General features: G+C 54.8%; 1 protein-coding gene across 4 annotated transcripts in view; it reads right to left on the bottom strand.

Moving 5' to 3' along the window:
• LOC125622825 (uncharacterized) overlaps window positions 1-19,418 on the bottom strand; it is a 92,603-nt gene that overhangs the window by 35,285 nt on the left and 37,900 nt on the right. For all 4 annotated transcript variants that reach the window (XM_048821287.2, XM_048821285.2, XM_048821288.2 and 1 more), the window contains exon 2: window positions 9,987-10,185. In XM_048821287.2, the coding sequence (XP_048677244.2) occupies window positions 9,987-10,185 (199 nt within the window). The remainder of the gene's footprint in view (window positions 1-9,986; window positions 10,186-19,418) is intronic.

Below are 19,418 nucleotides of genomic sequence, written 5' to 3'. Positions count from 1 at the left end.
TACACTGGGGTGACCAGACGTCCCGATATTAGGTGCTTTGTCTTATATACACAACTATAACCTCTCCCCCCCACACCCCGAAACAAAACTATTCTGATTTTTCATACTTGCTGTCTGGTCACCTACTCTACACTTGGGCTCCTAATTGTGGTCACACTATCGGTGCTGCTCAACCGGCATGAGCAATGGTGGGAAATGCTGAGACCATGTGCTTAGCATAGACAGGGCCAGGCAGTGAATGTAGGGCTCCAAGAGATCCCCGGCCTCTGCAACACAGAAAGAAGGCTCTGCCTTTATCCTTTGCCAGGTGGGCCCCTCTTTATAGCAAAACCACCCCCCACACTTCCTCAGATCTATTAGTCATAAGAATGCTCACGCCTGAGAAGCTACACAATGAGCCAATTTTCAGGCTCTGAAGCTAAACTCTGACATGCTTGGCAACTGCAGGGCTAAGCCTGACCAGTAATATCACTCTTGCAGATGTTTGTATTTGATTATGTTTAGTTTCTGCTCTGCATAGAATATAGCCTTCTATCTGCTATTGTTTATAATTACTCTGTGCCCTGCCTACACAGCACTTTAGTCTGTGTGGAACCTCTCTTTAACATGCCATGATATAGACTCCATTTGTATTTCAGCACTAGTCACTTTAACACACGGTGTGGGCTGGGCCTTGTTCTGTCTGCTGGAGCCCGAAATCCAGATGTTTTTGTGTGAAGCAGTAGTGTAGCAGTGTGGGGAACTGAGAGGAGGACTGACTGTATCACACCAGGAGTCCTGAAGCACAGATCTGTGACTGGGCATCCTCCAGGGTTGCAAAAACAAACAAGCAAGCAAAACCCCTGAAATCCAGAATTACAATATAAAGAACAAGAAAAGTTCTGAAACACAAGAGAGCAAGTGAGAAAGTTTGATGTGCGACATCCAAACCTGGAATCCTGGGATTCTGCAATCCAAGAGAGCAGAGAGAAAAAAACATTTGGTGAGTATGAAAAGAAGCTCAGAAGATCAGTATGCAAAATATAAGCCAGGAAACCTGGGAATTTGTAACCCATAGAGAGCCATGTAAGAAGACCTGAGGCCCCTGAGCTCCAGGGGAAAGAGTGCTCCTGAATTCCCAACCCCCCATCCCTCTGGGCACTACTGCAATAGTGCTAATAAGGAGCTCTGAGAGCCTGAACCCCAACATGGAGCAAGTGCTCTGGATAGCGGGAGACTGCTGAAGGCGGGAAAGATGCTAAACCTGGCACCCTCAATCCCTGTTGGTGGTTGGGGTGAGAGAGAGCAGCATGAGACATCGCAGGGGCCCTGGGGAGGTGAGGGAGACTTCTGGGTGAGCAGCCGTTACCCCAAACCCTGGGAAAGGAAGCTGCGCATGTGAACCCCCAGGGTAGGGAGACCAGGGGCACTCCAGGAAGGGACTCCAAACATCACAGACATTCCAGCAACATTAAAAATAACACCAATATTTTCTATTAAAAGCTCTCCCTACCCCTGCCCTTGGCCCCCCTTTGCCCCAATGCAGCTGTGAGCTACCAGCCACCGGCTTGCTCACATGCAAGATGTGCTACGTAATTGCTGCATTGATTGGAATGAGCTCACTGGCTGACAGCAGGTGATGGAAAGCTGCTGACGGCTTCTGGCAGAGCCACCAGTGCTGCAGTGGTTCTGGGACTGCAGCAGGGCACTAGCTGCCTCAAACCAGGCATGAGTTTCTTTGGGGGTGGGATGGAGAAGCAGCAAACTCCTTGGGCCTTTGGAGCAGATGCCCAAGTGGGACCAGACCCCATAAGGTAAGGATGCCTGAGGTGGCTTTAAACCAAACCAGCAGCCAATAGAATTCCTGGAAACCCGGAGCACCACCCCCTCCTACGAGGGCTCCTTTTCAGAGCCATCAAAGCCAGCCAAGCTGCCAGATTTATGGCCTCAATTTCGCTGTGGAAGAGAAAGTGCACTCCCAATGCAACACCAGCCCCATGCCAAGTCCAGGCTGCCTCCACAGAAAGAACGGAGCTGGCTCCCAGCTGTGAGGGCTTTGACAAGGAGCCAGCTCAATGTTTCACAGGCTCTTTCACCCCCAGCCCATTTCTGTGGCCTTTCCTCTTCAGCTCCCAGCTAGGAGTTCAGTTTCTATATCAAGGTAATCACCGTCTGGGGAGCCAGCTGGGGCATCTCTACAGTCAGAGTCTCTTTGCACCAGGCGATGGGCACAGGGTCCAGGGTGGTGTCAGCAGGAAGATCTCCTGCCATTTGATCTGAGAAGCAGCAACCCTCTCTCTGGATCCCATCGCGGTCACTCCAAGAGCCAGCTGGGGCAGAGTGGGAGTCACTGGGATGAGGAGCAACCATGCCATCCAGGATATTAGAGCCAGATTTTCAGAAGGCCTCAGCTCCCATTTGCTCTCAGTGGGAGGGGGGAGTGAATTTCCCACTATTGAACATGCGGAAGGTAATTCTCCATTGTTCTATGGGAAAAGGGAAAGATTTTGCCGCTGTTCATCATGGGCTGGGGGGAAGGGGCTCCAGGGGGCTGAGCTGAAAATCTGACCCTTCCTTTAGGTGCTAAAATGGGAACAGAGTTCTCTGGGTAATCTGGCCATTGGCTGTGGTCTCCGCAGGGTTCCTAGTCCCTGCCAGCCTGGGGCTGGGATCTCCACTCTCTCACTGATTTTCGAATCGTGTCACTCCCTTGACTTTTATGGAGCAATTTCTGATTCACACATGCCCTTAACAGTGCATCAGAGCCCGGAATTCTAAGCAAGATGCACTGGACCAGGAACACAGCTGCTGCTTCGGCGGATCAGAGCCCTGCCTGGACTGCTGCTCGCAGGGAGGTAGGAGTCAGCTTGCAGGAGTCAGCTTGTGCCCTGAAGCAAAAGTAAACTTAGAACATAGGCTGGGCCAGAAATGGGAGACCCCCTTGGGAGGGAAAAACAACAGACCCCAGAGAGAAGCAGTAGGATCCTCAGCACCATCTGATGAGGGTGTAATGAGGGACCCTCCCTCAGCCGTAGAGAATAGACCTGCCCAGCAGCACAATGTCCAACAGCAGCCGAAGCAATTATCTGCTGTGGCAGTTCCTGAGCAGCTAGTGGGAATCATGCCATTTATAGGCAGCTTGACAACAGATGGGGACAAAGCCCTTTCCACAGTTCCCATCATCCTCCAGCTTCTACTCAGAGATCACCACAGTGATCTGAACAGATAGAAACTGATGAGTGTGATCTAGTGGCTAGAGCAGAGGACTGGGAGCCAGGACTCCTGGTTTGTATTCCTAGCTCTGCCACTGGTGGGCAGCATTACCTCGGCCAGAGCAACTCAGCTCCCTCTACCTCTTTCTCTGTCAGTGAACAGGTGGCCGTGGTATATACAGCTCACTCCTGCCTGCACTTCTGCTCCACTCCTCTTGCACCCCACTTCCTTCCGCACAAGCCTCCCTCTCAACCTGTCCCTTATACCGTTCTCCTGCTCTCCTCATCTTACCCGGACAGAAGAGAGGTGGGAGTGGATCTTGGAGGAGGGAAGAGTTGGTGTGAGCTGAGCATCCCTGAGGGAGGAACCCCAGGAGCAGCCAATCCTGCAAGGAAGGTTTGAGCTTCTCACTATGATAATAGTTTGGTGATTTCTTTGTTCATAAAGCCAAGACCCAGGAAGGGGTGAATTTGGACTCTGCAAAGAGTGTGGGCTGTGTTGGCAGAGCAGACGGAGATGCTTCACAGTACTGTCCTCCTCCACATAGTTAGAACTGTCCTCGGTCAGCAGTTACTCTGGACCACGTGTTCTGTACATTGATGCTTTATGGCAATGAAGCGGTTGCAGAGGACCTTGACCAAAGGAGCTGTTTATCCAGGACTCCTGGTGTCACACTCACTCCAGTAAAGATGAATTAAATCATCTCCCTCTCTCTCTTTTTGTGTGTGTGTCAAGAGAGAAGGACAAATATGCTAAAAATAAACAGTGATCCGCTTTCCCAAAGCTCCCGAATCAGCAGCTGATCAATCACAAGAGCATCACCTACGAAGGACACTTTCCAAGGGGTTGGTTTCTCTGTAATGGATGCCTGCAAAGTCATGTCAGGCCCAATATGTATCTCATTAACAGCCCAAGCTCTCCACCCTAGTTACACAGCTAAACACAGCCTACAATGGCCAGCATGCTACCCTTTGAGGGAAATCACTGCATTCCTAGGGCCACAGGGCTGTGACATAGACCTTTCAAAGGACTCCAACACTGCACTCCAGTTATTCCCTCTGCTGCAGGAGCCCCTCTGAGTCACTGCTCTTGGTCACAAGCTAGGACAGCCTTCAGGCTGCTCTAGTCTGTGCTGGGGGCCAGCGAAGGACAGGGAAGAGGCAAAGATAGCAGGAAGCCCTCAGCTCTATAGCAGGAATGAATTGGGCTTCTGGTGACCTAAACTCTTGGCTTTCCAGGGAGAATGGCACAAAAAAGTCCCAGTTAAATAGCAAAATATATACTCTCTAAACCATCCTCAGCTGGCTGTTCTGTAGCATGAGCAATTAGCAAGTACTGTATACAGGGCAGTGGAGGATTGGTACAGAGATGAGGGTGGTACAAAGGTGGTATTGGTACTCACTCGGGATGGCCTGGGTTACTTACTCTTGGATTCACTCCCCAGGAGCGGATCAGCCATCTCAAATTCATGCTGATGATACCTTCCTATTCCACTTCACCATCATGTATTCCCTATGTGTTGGTACTCGTGTGTTAAAAAATATATACTTAGCATCCCAGCATTGAAATGTAGCAGCTGTTTAAGTAGATGATGCTCTAGATCAGGGGTTCTCACCCCCTTCTGACAATAAAAAATACTTCACGACTCCAGGAGGGGGTCTGAAGCCTGAGCCCGCCCAAGCTCCACTACCCTGGGTGGGGCAGTCAAAGCCCGAGCCCCACCGCTCCGAGCAGGGGGGCCAAAGCTGAAGCTCAAGGGCTTGAGCCCCAGGCCGGGGGCCTGCAACTTGAGTCCTGCCACCCAGGGCTGAAGCCCTCGGGCTTTGGCTTTGGCTTGAGTAGTGGGGCTTGGGCTTCATCCCTGGGCCCCAGCAAGTCTAAGCCAGCCCTGGTGACCCAATTCAAATGGGGTCCTGACCCACAGTTTGAGAACCACTGGTCTAGAAGAGTGAAATTCACCTCTGTTCCAATGCTTCACACAACCACTATGAGCCACTTCCGACTCACGTCTGTGGATTATGTAGGACTTCTGTGGTGCATGGAGGCTGTGTGGCCCCTCTGCACAGAGGTGAATTTCACCTGAGGTGAAACAATGCCAATGTTTCTAAAGCAGCTTTCAGGGTGCTGTACAGCCAAATGGACACATGCAATAAAAACCCCAATAGTATCACCTTGTGATCTATAAGCAATTGAAGAAGGTACTAGAGAAAGGAAAGGCTCTACATGAGTGCCAACAGTAGGAATAATAAAAACCACAAGAACTGCCAGATTGGATCAGACCCAAGGTCCATTTAGTCTCATATCCAACCTCCAACTATGGGCAGCACCAGATGCTTCAAATCATCTTTGGTAAAGAAATGTTCTGCCGGTATATCCAGCTGAAACTGCAGTGTGGAGTCTGGGTGAGCAGAATGTAATGATGCACACAGGAAGTGGGCCAGGTTAACCTATATTAGGTGGCATGACCCCACAGATTTCTTCTCTGCTGTGTCCTTCCTGATGTGAGCGGTGTGCCTGTGTGAGTGGGGGCGGGTAGGGTGGGGGTTGCCTTGCTTGCTTAAACCTGCTGCTCTTTAAACAGCAAATCTATTTATAAAAGCTAATCAAAGGGTCATGTGACTGGCTAGCAACTGCTTTGTAATGGGATTAGGGAGTGGCCACAGAGCCATGTTGACAAAATCTTTCCTTACAAAATAGTGGGCCATGTACAGTACAATACAATAATTCGATCCAGTGGAAGCAAAAAAGAATCTGCACCTGATCTCATGCATGCAGGTTTACGTTAGGAGTCCCTCAGTCAAAGATGGTGGGGCAGATTCTGGTCTCCAGTACTGCTGGCACCAAGCCACTAGAAAACTGGCGTTATCGGCTACCTGGGAACTCCCTTTTAGTGAGGTGACTCTCTGGGAGGCCAGTGCAGCGACACTACACCCATCCCCAGAGTGCAGGGCTGTAGCCAAATGAAATGGGGCATGATTGCAGCGCCTCTGTGTTTCAAGCTATTTTCAACTGCCTTGGGGCCATATGTAGCCAGGTGTAAAATCAAGCAGTCATCAAACGGCTCTAAATTATGCTGGGGACTGAAGCAGTCTCCAGCCAGCTGCAGAACCTAGGGGCCCACAGGTGGCAAACATTTGTCCCTCCCCTCTGTGTGCTCAGAATGCGGATCCAATGGAGTCAAACCAGTCTCAAGCATTGTCCTTTTTTGCTGAAAAAAGGCAGCTTCCTTCACATTTACAGCAGAAGAGCAGGAACAAAAACAACATCCTGACTGATCAGTGTTAACGGCCAGCAGACCTCACATGAAGCACCACCTCTGTCCCCAGCCAAGACTATGGCCATGTCTACACTACAAAGTTAAATCAACTTCATGTAAGTTGACATTGAACCTCCGATTTAAGCAAGTCGATCTTGCATGTCCACACTATGTTCATTGGCTCAGGGCAGCGCTTAACTCAAGCAGCTCCCAGAAGCAGCAACATGCCCCTTCTCCAGCACCTACGCTGAGGTACACCCAGGCGGCTCTGCATGCTGCCCTGTCTGCACACACCGCCCCTGCAGCTCCCATTGGCTGCGGTTCCTGGCCAATGGGAGCTGCAGAGGCAGCGTGCAGAGCAGAGGGTCCTGGCTGCCTCAACGCGTAGGAACCAGATGCGGGGGGGGGGGGCATGCAGCTGCTTCCAGGAGATGCGTGGCGCGGCTCCTGACCCTGCTCCCCAGCTGGAGCAGGGCAAGCCCCAATCCCTGCTCCCCAGCAGGAGCTCGAGGGCCAGATTAAAATGGCTGGCGGGCTAGATCCAGCCTGTGGGCCGATGTTTGCCCACCCCTGCTATAGCACAATAAGCATGGACCCTACTCAGCTGTACACTGTTGTTGTGAGCATTACAAACACCTTGCGCCTTATCCTGCAGGTATTTAAACAGCCAATACAGGAGCCGCTGCACAGAACAATGTAATGCCATGCAAACAGCTCTGCTGGAAGACATAGAGCTGAGCAATTCGCAGTTGCTGGCAACAGTCACGCATCACCTTGACACGGTGGAGCACTGCTTCTGGGCCTGGAAAACCAGCACTGACTGATGGGACAGCATAGTTATGCAGCTATGGGATGATGAGCGGTGACTGCAGAACTTTCGAATGTGCAAGGCCACTTTCCAGGAACTGTGCAAAGAGCTTTCCCCAGCCCTGAAGCGCAGAAATACTAAAATGAGAGCTGCTCTGACAGTGGAGAAGCTAGTGGCGATAGCTCTGTGGAAGCTTGCAATGCCAGACTGCTACCAGTCAGTGGGGCATCAATTTGGAGAGGAAAGAGAAAAGGAGTACTAGTGGCACCTTAGAGACTAACCAATTTATTTGAGCATAAGATCACGAAAGCTCATGCTCAAATAAATTGGTTAGTCTCTAAGGTGCCACAAGTACTCCTTTTCTTTTTGCGAATACAGACTAACACGGTTGCTACTCTGAAATTTGGAGTGGGTAAATCTACCGTAGGATCTGTTGTGATCCAAGTTTGCAGGGCCATCAACAGACTTTTGCTAAGAAGGGTATTGACACTGAGCAACATGCAGGACATAGTGGATGGTTTTTCTGTAATGGACGACAGAACACATATCCCTATCTTGGAACCAGACCACCTTGCCAAAGAGTACATAAACCGAAAGGGGTACTTCTCAATAGCGTTGCAAGCACTGGTGGATCACAGGGTCCATTTCACCGACATCAACTTGGGATGGTCGGGAAAGATGCATGACATATGTATCTTCAGAAACACCGATCTGTTCAGAAAGCTGCAAGCAGGGACTTTCTTTCCAGACTGCAAAATAACCATTGATGTGGGACACCTCCTGAAGGCCAATTCATTCGAATTGCACAGCACAGTGTCTACGCTATCCCCATATTCACCCGTGGATGTCAAATCAAGCGCTACGCCTCTCGCGGAGGTGGAGTACAGAAGTCGACATTACAGACCACTTAGGTTGGCGGAAGGGACTCGGTAGTGTAGATACAGACATTCTTAGATCAACTTAACGCGCTTATGTCGCTACTTAACGCAACTTAACACGCTAAGTTTGTAGTGCAGACCAGGCCTATAAGATGCTGCTCTTTTCTGCTTGAGCCCATTCCTTGGAGATGGAAGATATGCAGCCTTTCACAGACCCGACCACACATCTATGCACGTAAGTGCATTCAGTATTTGAACCCAACTTTTACACACCTTTCACTTGCATGCGACTTTCACTATGGGCAGCTTGCTTAAAGGGACTCTGTCAAATCTGTCTCCGTAGTTTTTAATACACACACGTGCGCATACACTTTCCATTGTTTGTAAAACCTCCTGAGAAACTGTAAAATCAAAGGTTTTCCTCAGTCCTTTTTCCATTTAGCAAACATCATCCTCTCATTTTAGTTCCAAAGCTGAGACCTGAATCTGGAGCATATTTTCCTTCAGGTTGGAGCATTTTTAAGGGAGTCTGCAGTAATTCTACCTCCAGCTCTAAGCCGGTTCCGCTCAGGCCATTGATGCATGGCTACTCTTAGGGGAAAACTAGGTGGTGCAGGTAATGCTGTTGCTGAGTCAGTAGGTGGCGCTCTTCCCCCTGCAGGAACACTGTCCCACCTTGGTGTTTGGAAGAGCAAGGCTGCTGGAAGGCAACAGAGCTATTTACTGACTCCCCCAGTCCATCTCCCTGACAGTGCAGGTGAGAGGTACAGCCACACGCCGTCCCCGTTAGTGGTCAGTAAAAATCCCCAGGCACCTTTTGCAAGGTCCAGGGCGTGAGCCCAGGTGTCCTGACCAGATTCTAACCTAGATAATTATATTCTGCCTCTCTAAAATTCACCCTGCAGTTTCAGATGAATCCGGGGCTCTCCTTCACTTCCAGTCCCAAGCTGTTGAATACTGTGCACTTTGACAAATGAGAGCCAGCTGTGGCAGTGGTTTCTATGACACAGGCACCTGTCCACTGACCTACTAGCTAATTTCTCATGGGCCACTGAACAGGCATCAGATAGTACCAACCCTTCAGTCTCTGCTGCCCCCAAGGGTGAAAGTAACTCTGGATACTTACGGGTAAGGGGCTGGGGCCGGCTCCAGCCCCCGGAAGAGGTGGGGGCTTGGGCGGAAGGGATGGGGCTGGGTGTCAGCATCCCCCAGCCAGCCCTTCCAGGCCACCTGGCCCGCACCGCCCGGGGCTCCAGTGGCGATTTAAAGGGCCCAGGGCAGCGGCTCCCTTCGCACCCCCCGACCCGTTGGTGGCCGAGGGGGGGGGCAAAAGGGGCAGGGAAGTTAAAGCGCTGCAGGGCCCTTTGCTGCAGCAGCTGTAACGTTGCTGCCCCCCCCCATCAGAGGCCCTCCCAGCGCCTGCCCTCCCAGCAGGGCCACTGACGGGGCGTGGGGCACAGCAACGTTACAGCTGCTGCCACGCAAAGGACCCTGCAGCGCTTTAACGTGGGCTGCGCACGGGCTGGTGCGGGTTCTTACCAGTACACGGTCCTGGCCCGTACCGGCCCACTTTCACCCCGGCCTGCCCCGAACGTGGGCTGCATCCAAACTGGCAACCTAAGTTTTATATCTCATTCTCATTAGCCACTACCTGAGTGTATGCATCCGCTGCTGGGGAATCAGCCTGTTCCCCACCATACGCAGAGCTATGGGAAGTCTAGGGATATCTGTTGTGAGTTAAGGATCACTGTGGGCAATTCTGTGGGCAATTTCTGCAGAGAGTACAGGAGCATCTGGAGAAGTTCCAATCCAACCAGGCCAGCTGTCCAACCATTTCAAAGTGGCATCTTACCTGCAAAGTCAAGCCCCTTGTCCACGTGTTTGACCCGGTAGTGAGCCTGGAGAATGAACGGGTCCTGATAAGCCTCCGAAATGCTGCAGAATGGACAGTGGGTGTGCCTCCCTTTGACATTGGCAGTGCACTGGTCATCTTGGCACAGGACTGGGCTGTAGCTGTGTTCTGTTCCTTTGATACGTACGGAAGGATGAGCCTGGAAAGACAAGAAGACATGGCATCATTACAATAACACTGCGCCGGCAGAGTGAAATTAAGAACCATCCTGGGGGGCATGGAGAGAGAGACTTCACAACTACTACGGCTCCAGATTCTCCTAGCAGAATCACATAGGCGCATTGGCAGCACAAGGACGCATACCATCCCAGACTCAGTCTCAGCCAGCGGGAGGTGCTGAAGGGATGCTGTAGGAGCACTGAATGTGGGAGAACAGTTCCAGCTTGACCCAGCAGGAGGTGCTGTGGGAGCTCCCAGCTAAACCAGTCCTAGCCTTGTCCTAGGTCTACTATTAAACAGAAGCAATGAGTTCAGCAGTCCTGTTTGTGCAGGAGAGGTAGAGTGCAGTGCGAGAGCACCTCCCCTTTGAAACAGAAGCAATCCAGAAACCAAAATGGCAAGCCAAGCCCTGGCGTGGTTTATTAAGAGGTTAATAAATCTTTGAGGTCACCTCCTGTCGAGAGCGATCCAGACACTAATGCTATTAAAAGAGATACAGTGTTGCATCCCTAATGAGAGGCAGGAGACGGAAGAGGGCCCTAGAATCATTAGACTGCAAGATATTGGAGACTGCAGCCGAGGAAAATGCTGCATGAGGCTCTTTGTTTCATTTCATAACTTCCGCGCCCCCCCTCCCCCAACATACACACACACACACACACCTTGGCAGAAAACTCTCTTGCTGCAAATCTGTTTTTCCCTGAGTCTAGGATTGCAGTGAAAAAAAACCCCTCAGCCAGCATCTTCCAGGGAAGGCATGAGGCAGAGTTAGAGCGAAACTGCAGTGCTGCAATGCCTGTCCCCTCCTCTGGATACCCAGAGAGGCTGCTCAGAGCTGTGTGCCCACAAATCCAGGGCATTACTCCTAGGCAGCTCCGCACAGGCCAGATGCTCCCTGCCCCAGCACAATCAGCCCTAAAGGAACACTCAGTCACAGTAGGCTTGCTGTGTGGAGGGCCAGGCCCTTGGTCCCTCTGAAATAATGGGTCAAATAAGCAACTTAGAGAATTTAAAGCTAGTACATCCCCCCTCTACATCTCAAAGTTGCACCTTATTGGTCCAGGATATCCTTGGCATGGGGAATCCTGAGGATCCTGCCCCTTTACTTCTCCAAATCTCAAAGGGTTCCTGTAGCATGGCACCCCTCTCTCCTGCCAGACAGCACTGAATACAGTTCCTTGGCACCGTTTTGGCAACAGCTAGAGGATATGGGGACACATTGCATCAACAGATGCCTCCACAGCATGCCACCAGCCCAGTCTGCAAGAGACAGGTTCCAGGGTTTAGCAACAAAATGCTGGTGGGGAGGGAATCCTTTCCCCTTTAAAGCTGGAGCGAGAACAGGGACAGCTCAAGTTGTAGAGTCCCATGTGAAATGTCTCAGTTTGTTTGTATGAGGGAACCAATACACTGTTGTAACAAGACTTTGGCCTTCTATAGTACCGTCCATCCAAGAGTCCCAAAGAGCTTTAGAAACATCAATGAATTGTGCTTCCCAGCACTCAGTGTTGTTATTGGCAGATGGGAAAACCAAGCAGAGAGAGGTGAAGCGACTTGCTCAAGGTCACATGGCAAGTCAGTGGCGGAGCCGAGAACAGAAGCCAGGAGTCCTGACTTCCAACGCATTGCTCTAGCAAGTGGACAATAATCCTCTCCAATCTATACCATCTTTAACAGCTGTGCAACAGTCTGTATCCTGTGACAGAGTCGGGCCAGATGGCTATAGGAGAGTAATTTTTTTTTTGAAGCAAAAAAGGTGGGTTTTTTTATTTGCATAACACACTTACAAAACAAAACAACAGCATATCCAATGTGTAACACAGCAATCAATCACAATTGTTTTCTCATTAGCTTCAGGGGAGGGAAGTGTTCGAGCTTGCCTGGGCCCAAAGCGGGGTCTTCCTTGACTCTCGTGGTCTTCCACCCTTCCGAGTTACCTGGTGGTCCAGAGCGAGGGGGCTTCATTGACTCTCAAGGTCTGCCACCCCCTCGAGTTACTTGGCGTCACGCCCGAGTGTCACCAACAATTCCCTCCTCTGAAAGCACCCAACAAAAGGGGCAGGCTGTAGGGTGGACAACCCGGGGGGAGGGGCACGTGCACCAACGTGTGAAAGGACCCCTCTAAGGTGGTGGTGTCTGCAGCAGCAATGGCTGGGGCTGGGGTCCCTTACTCTTTCCTCCAATCAAAGGGTCAAAACAAAGGGAGCCGGACAGGGACACCGAGCAGAGAGCCTCGGACAGCGCCCACCGCTCCTCAAAAGCATCAAGGGAGTTGGTGGATGTCGCCCAGAGGAACTCCGCCCGGATACGTGAACGGACCGAGGATCGGAAAATGGCCCCACAGTCACAGGAAACTCCGTCGGCCAACCTCCTCTCTCTGGTTTTATAGATTGGCCGTTTTAGCCAGGGCCAGCAGGAGGTTAACTAGGAGATCCCGCGACTTTGTGAGGCCAGGGATGGGGAGTGCATAAATAAAAAGGTGAGGGGAAATATGCAACCAAAAACGTAATAAAAGATTTGTGAGGAGCCGGAACAGGGGCTACAGCCTGGCGCACTCCAAATATACGTGCGCCAGGGTTTCCCTCACACTGCAAAAGGGACAAGTGTCTGGGATGGGGTTGAACCGTGCCAAGTACGTGCCCGTGCTCACAGCTCCGTGAAGGAGCCGCCAACTGATGTCCCCGACGGGCCTCGGAACCAAGGTGGAATATAGGCTGGCCCACCGGGGCTGCTCACCCTCCAAAGGGGGCAGTAGGTCTCGCCACTTTGTGTCGAGGCGGGACACTAGGGTGAGGGCGTGAAGGGTGTGGAGCACGAGCGTGTATAGATGTTTCCTTGGCGCGGTTTGGAAGCATACCGGCTGCAGTTCATGCAGCCGGCTCGCCATAAAGGGGTGAGGGGGTCGATTGTGTCTACGGGGCAGGGGTCCAATTAAAAGGTCCGGAGGGCCTGGGGTAGAGGGTGGGCGGGGCGTGCCCTCGAGCAGGATCCGATCGAGGTAAGCTCTAGCAGCGGGCGGCAAAGCAGCCTTCACCTCCTGAAGTACACGCCGGGGGGTACGAGGTCTGGAGAGCCCCATGCGCCGAGCGAGCATCAGGGATCCAGCCAGTCTCCCCAGTCGTAGTCCAGGAGGTCTCCGACTCTCGTGACTTCTGCCAGGATCAAGCTCTGGCACACCAAGCGGGACTCCGCCACCTGCACACGGAGCTGGGGGTTGTGTAGCAGGGGCTCCACGAGGAGATCTGCCCCCTCGGTGGCCGCCACGGACCTGGTCATTAAAAACTGTTTCCAAGTCTGGAGGAGGTCCTGGTAGAAGACCGGCAGCCCGGAGAGGTCTCACGGAAGACCTCCCGGATAGAGATAAAAGAGCTGCCGTTCATATCGGAGCCCTCGGATGCGGCGCAGGATGGTGTGCACCAGTGTGCTCCACGCCGAACTGCCTGCACTATAAAGGAGACTCTGCAGGGCCTGGAGGTGGAAGACGCAGACCTGAGTGCGCAGACACTTCAGGCCCTGTCCTCCTGCCTTCAGGGGTAGATGAAGAACCCCTACAGGGGCCCAGTGCATTCCTGACCAAAAGAACCCCAGAATCGATGTCCAGAGGTTGGTCAGGAAACCCGGGGCTGGAACCAGGGTGTTGAGCCGGTACCAGAGCATGGACAGGACTAGTTGATTAAGCACCAGTGCTCTCCCACGAAGGGAGAGACATCGGAGTAGTCCCGTCCATTTCCAGAGCCGCTCTATCACCCCACCCTCTAAATTTTCCCAGTTCTCCAGCGGAGAGGGATGCATGGCAGAAAGGTAAACGCCAAGGTAGAGCAGCGGACCCGCGCTCCACCGGATGGTCTGAAGCGCGGGTGGGAGGGAGCTCGCTTGTCACCAGTCTCCTACCGCCAGGCCAGAGCTCTTGACCCAGTTGACCCGGGCAGAGGAGGCTGCCGAATAGATGGCCTGGCAAGCCTCCACCCGTGCCAAGTCGCCCGAGTCCTGGACCACGAGGAGCACGTCATCAGCATACGCCGACAGGACCAGCCGCAGCTCCGGCTCCCACAGCACCAACCCTGTCAACCTCCTGCGGAGGAGGCAGAGAAAGGGCTCAATCGCCAGAGCGTACAGCTGGCCCGAGAGGGGGAACCCCTGCCGTACTCCTCGCCCGAAGCTGACCGGTTCGGTCAGGGTCCAGTTGAGCTTAACCAGACACTCTGCGGAGGTGTACAGCACCCGGAGAAAACCCACAAACTGGGGTCCAAAGCCAAATGCTCGCAGAGTGTTCAGGAGGTACCCGTGGTCCACCCTATCGAATGCCTTCTCCTGATCTAGGGACAGGAGGGCGAACGACAGACCATCTCTACACCTGAGTTCCAAAAGGTCCCGAACCAGAAATAGGTTATCAAAGATACTGCAGTCCGGGACGGTGTAGGTCTGGTCTGGGTGGATCACGTCCGCCAGCACAGACCCTAGCCGCAGTGAGATTGCTTTCGCTACGATTTTGTAGTCCGTGCTGAGGAGCGAGACGGGACGCCAACTTCGTAAATCGCAGATGTCCCCTTTCTTCAGCAGTAAGGCGAGCACAGCTCGCCTGCACGAAAGAGGGAGGACCCCGCTCTGCAGAGACTCGGCCCAGACGGTGACTAGCTCTGGGCCGAGGACATCCCAAAACTCGCGGTAGAACTCCACAGTCAGCCCGTCCATGCCTGGAGACTTATTAGTGGGCATACGACAGAGGGCTTCCGAGAACTCGGCCAGAGTGAGAGGCAGCTCTAGCCGGTCTCGGTCGCTCGCGCTGACCATAGGGAGCTCCTCCCAGAGCACTCTGCAAGTGCCAGGGTCGGTCGGATCTGGGGAGAAAAGACTTGCGTAGAAGGCTCAGACCCTCCCGCACATCTCCACCGGTTCCGTGAGGGGGATGCTGTCTTCTGCCAGGAGGAAGGTGATGTGTTTCTTGGCCCCCCTCATTTTCTCCAGGGCATAGAAGAAGCGGGAGCCGCGATCCATCTCCCGAAGGAGGCGGATGCGGGATCGAACAAAGGAGCCACAGGCCCGATGGTCCTCGAGGGCCTGGAGCTCCTCCCGCTTCTCCCAGCACGCTCCGCAGAGGAGCAGGTCCTTGGGGCTGGCAGCCAGACACCTCTCCAGCTCTAAGACCTCCCGTTCCAACTGCTCTATCGCCGCATTTCTCCGTCGGCTGGTGCCCCGGGTGTAGTCGCGGCAGAAAAGCCTGGTGCACACCTTCCCCAGGTCCCACCATCGCTGTGCCGAGGGAAAGGCACGCCGCTGCCCTCGCCAGGCCAGCCAAAATTCCCGGAAGGACGTCACGAAGCCCTCATCCTCCAACAGGCTGTTGTTAAAATGCCAATAGGCCGGCCCCAGCCTCTCCGCACAGAGGGAGGCTGTTACAGTGGCTAGATGATGGTCAGAAAATGGGGCCAGCCGAATGCTGGAGGAGTGGGTTTGTGAGAGATGGAAGCGTGATAAATAAATTCGGTCCAACCGGGAGTGGCTCCACCGATGGGCTTCCACCCGGACAAAGGTGAACGTGGAAGTGTCATCCGGATGGTGGTCATGCCAGATGTCCACTAGGGAGTGATGTTTAACTATCTCCCGGAGGGTGTCTGCGGTGGCTGGGCTCTGCTCAGTCCCTGAGCGGTCTCACTCCTCGAGGGTGGTATTAAAGTCCCCTCCCAGGACCAGGCATTCGTGAGAATCTAAGGTGCTGAGGAAAGCGGACACCCGCTGGTAGAATTGCAGCTGCTCCTGGCCCGATATCAGGGCATAGACGTTAACAAGGTTAACCATGAGCCCCTCCATATGGACCCGGAGATGCAGCAGGCGACCCGGCACGGCCTCGGCAACCCCTAGCACCTCAGGCCATAGGTCGGGGGAGAACAGGGTCGCCACTCCAGCCTGTCGAACCGTGGCATGGCTAAAGTAGACCCTGTCCCCCCACTCCAGCCGTCAACTGTCTTCGGCGGTCGGGTCCGTATGGGTCTCCTGCAGGAAAACCACAGAGTACCCTCCCTCCCGAAGAAAGAAGAGCACCTGGGACCTGCGGAGAGCCATTCTACAACCCCGGGTGTTCAACGTTGCGATGGGGAGAGGTGTCATGGGGAGGGTCGGGGGGTCCTCACTGGCAGGGACCCTCGCATCTCCCAGCGGGCCGCGCAGCAGTCCGTGACCCATCCCATAGGTGAGTAATTGGTCACGGAAGACGCAGACCCGCCAGTAGGCCGCAGCATCCTGCTTCCCCGTCCCTTTACCTTCCCCCACGAGGGCCCTTGTGGCCCAGAGGATTTGAGAAAAGTCCCCCCATCGCTGGAGAGCAAGTTGTACCTTGTTGCTGGAGCCACAGACATCCTCTAAAAACTTCCGCAGCTCTCCTCGCAGCTCATGGGGGGTGGGCTTATGGTTTCTCGGTTGTTCATGGCGGGGCCCTTAGTGCAGCCCCGTGGTCCACTAAAATGGACAAGCAGGGTGCGGACCCCCAACGGGGTGCCTGATGGGCTGGAGCTTCTAGGCCCGCCTCAAGCTCTGGGGCGATAGGGGGCAGTGGAGGGAAAATAGCAGCTCCTAATGGGTCGGGGCAGGAGAACACAAAGGCCTACCTGGGGGTCATCAGTTGGGAAAGGGAAGGAGACAGCCCCGGGGGCAGCAATGACATTGCAGGAGGTAAATTGGATAGGGGTAGGAGCAGGGGCAGGGGCAGAGGAGAGGTTCTGGGTTTCAGGAGGCAAGCAGCTGGATGGTGGCGTCTCCCGATCAGGCTCAAGGGTTAAAGGGGTGGGGAGGGGGCTCTCAGTGATACCGGGCGCGCACTCTGTGGTGGATTTAGCGGCCACAGCATCAGGAGGTGGATTATCTTCTGTAGGGCCCCCGCCCGGGAAGAAAGTCGATTGCTCTGCACCAACAGTGGGTGCCCCTGGCGACTCATGCCCCGGCCGCGTGGTGCCGGCTGTCACCTGAGCAGGCTCGGTGGTCGTCAGCGGGGTGCCATCAGCAGCTGGGTTGGTGGAGGAGTCCAGGAGCTTCTCGGAGGTGGGAGCAGAAGCAGCAGTTAAGGGGAGGGAGCATGGGGAAAAGAGGGGTGGAGTGAGGTCGCCCAGATCGAGATTTGCTGGCAAAAGGTCGTCCTCCCCCTGGGCGATTGGGGTCAGATCTAAGGCCTCGATCTCCTCGAATATGGAGGAGAGGATACTTTCCGTCGCCCCAGGGTTCTCCCCACTGGCACCGACCACGACGGTTGCCTCGGGGTTCACGGGGGCTTCGGGTAGCGTCAGGACAGAAGGGGCTTCCTCGAGGGTCTCGGAGGGGAGACACTACCCTCCGGTGCTGCCACATCTTTCCTGGCTGACAAAGGTGGATGGGACGCACTCGTGGGCAAAGCGGAAGGTTCGGCATCGGTGCCCCCCTTCCTGGTCTTCCGGGGGGCCTCCGCCTTGGGTAGATGAGGCTGAGCTCAAGCCTTCCGCTTGCCTCGCTTCCCCGGACTAGGGCCCAGCCCTCCATGGCATCATCTGGGGGCTGGTTAGCAGGGGTCATGTCAGGGGGTAAAGGCGATGGCTCAGGGACTTGGGGGGGGGGAACGGTAGGGCAGCATAAGGGGCAGGCTGTCTCCCGTGCCTGGTGCTATCTCTGCCACACTGTCCTCCATAGGCCCCGCCAGATTGTCAGCAGCGAGGACGGGGCTCTCCCGCTCGTCTGGGCATTGTAGGGGAGGTGCCCCTTGGGCCTGAGCGGAAGTAGCGGTGGTCCGAAGGGTGGGGGGGTGGGTTCGGGTACCGGGCGGCCAGGGGCATCGGCAATGATGGGGCCAATGTCCTGCCGGGCCTTGGGGATCCCAGGTGCCCCTCCTTGCCGGGCTAAGGGGCAGTCCCTCCAGACATGCCCCGACACCCGGCAGAGGTAGCACCGGGCTTCCCCCGTGGAAAACTATACCTGGTAACGGGTTCCCTGGTGGGGGACTAGGAAGGACCCTTCGAGCACCTCTCTGTCACGCGCCGCCGACAGCAGTAAAAGTTGCACTTGCCAGCGGAAGGAAAAAATGTGACGGAGGGTGGGGTCCTTGCAGCCCAACGGGAGAGGGCTGATAACAGAAACAGGTTTCCCCAGAGTGGAAAGGGCGGATAGCAGGGCAGCACTGGGGAGAAAAGGAGGGACAGAGGTCAGGACCAGGCGGACGCCCAGGTCCTCTAGTGGCTCTAGGGGGCCAAACACCACCCCCCCACCGCCAGGCCCCTCTCCACTGCTTCCTGGGCGGCAGCCTCCGATGCTAAGAAGAAAACGACCTTCACGTGCATTCTGGAGGCCGCCACAATGGCCGAGGGCCCCACCACCCTCGCCAACGCCCGCATGTAGGTCTCCACGTGGGGCGAGGCGGGCACCAGGAGGCAACGGATGCCATGCTTCCTTGTCATGGTGGGAAAGGGGCCCCGGCCGCTATTGATGGTGGCGGAGGCGGTGGGCGGGAGAGATGACGAGGCGGCAGGCGGGGGGGCTGCCGCCACCCGGGCACGTGTCCTGGGGGCTGAGGGAGGGACATCCGCAGAGCTGGTGGAGGGGGCGGGGGGGAGGATGCTGTAGTCCATGGCGGGGCTGCAGCAGCGGGGGTGGCCTCTGCCATGGAGGGCCTGGTGGTTTTAGCGGGGCCCTTCCCCTTCTTCTTGCCCTGGCTTTTCCCGCCGGCTGGGGGGGGCTTCCCTAGAGTCTGGGGAGGCGATGGGCATGGCAGCGATGGTCGTCACCCCGGTGCCCTCCATTGCCGATACCCCAGCGGTGGCGGTGGCAGGTGATTAACAGGAGTTGGGGTCAGGTAGAAATGGACAAGCTGTGGGGTGGACAATTCGGGGGGGGGGAGGGCACCTGAACCACAGTACGCTTGTCCAGAGAGTCCTGTTTGGTTGGCTGGTGCTTCTGGCCCATGCAGTGGAATCAGGGCGAGCAGCTGAGTCCAGAGGCAGATGTTGGACAGCCAGCAAAGATGGTGGAGTGGGGGGGTGAAGATCGTAGTATGGGGGTTGGGAGGACACAGATGGATCGGGGGGCACCTCCGTGCCACACCCCCTGTGTCCCTACAAACACAGTTAAGACACAGTCAAGGCCTCCCCCCACGCGAGAGCACAGTTCGAAAGTTACTCAGTCTTAGGCCCCCTCCACGGCGATTTGTAGATTCCCCGGGTGGTGTTCCTCCGGTGGACAGCTTTTTCTCTGTCTGTTCGG

The sequence above is a fragment of the Caretta caretta genome, chromosome 15 (assembly GCF_965140235.1).
Source record: "Caretta caretta isolate rCarCar2 chromosome 15, rCarCar1.hap1, whole genome shotgun sequence".
NCBI classification, from domain to species: Eukaryota; Metazoa; Chordata; order Testudines; family Cheloniidae; genus Caretta; species Caretta caretta.
This window is presented reverse-complemented; position numbering and strand designations above follow the sequence as displayed.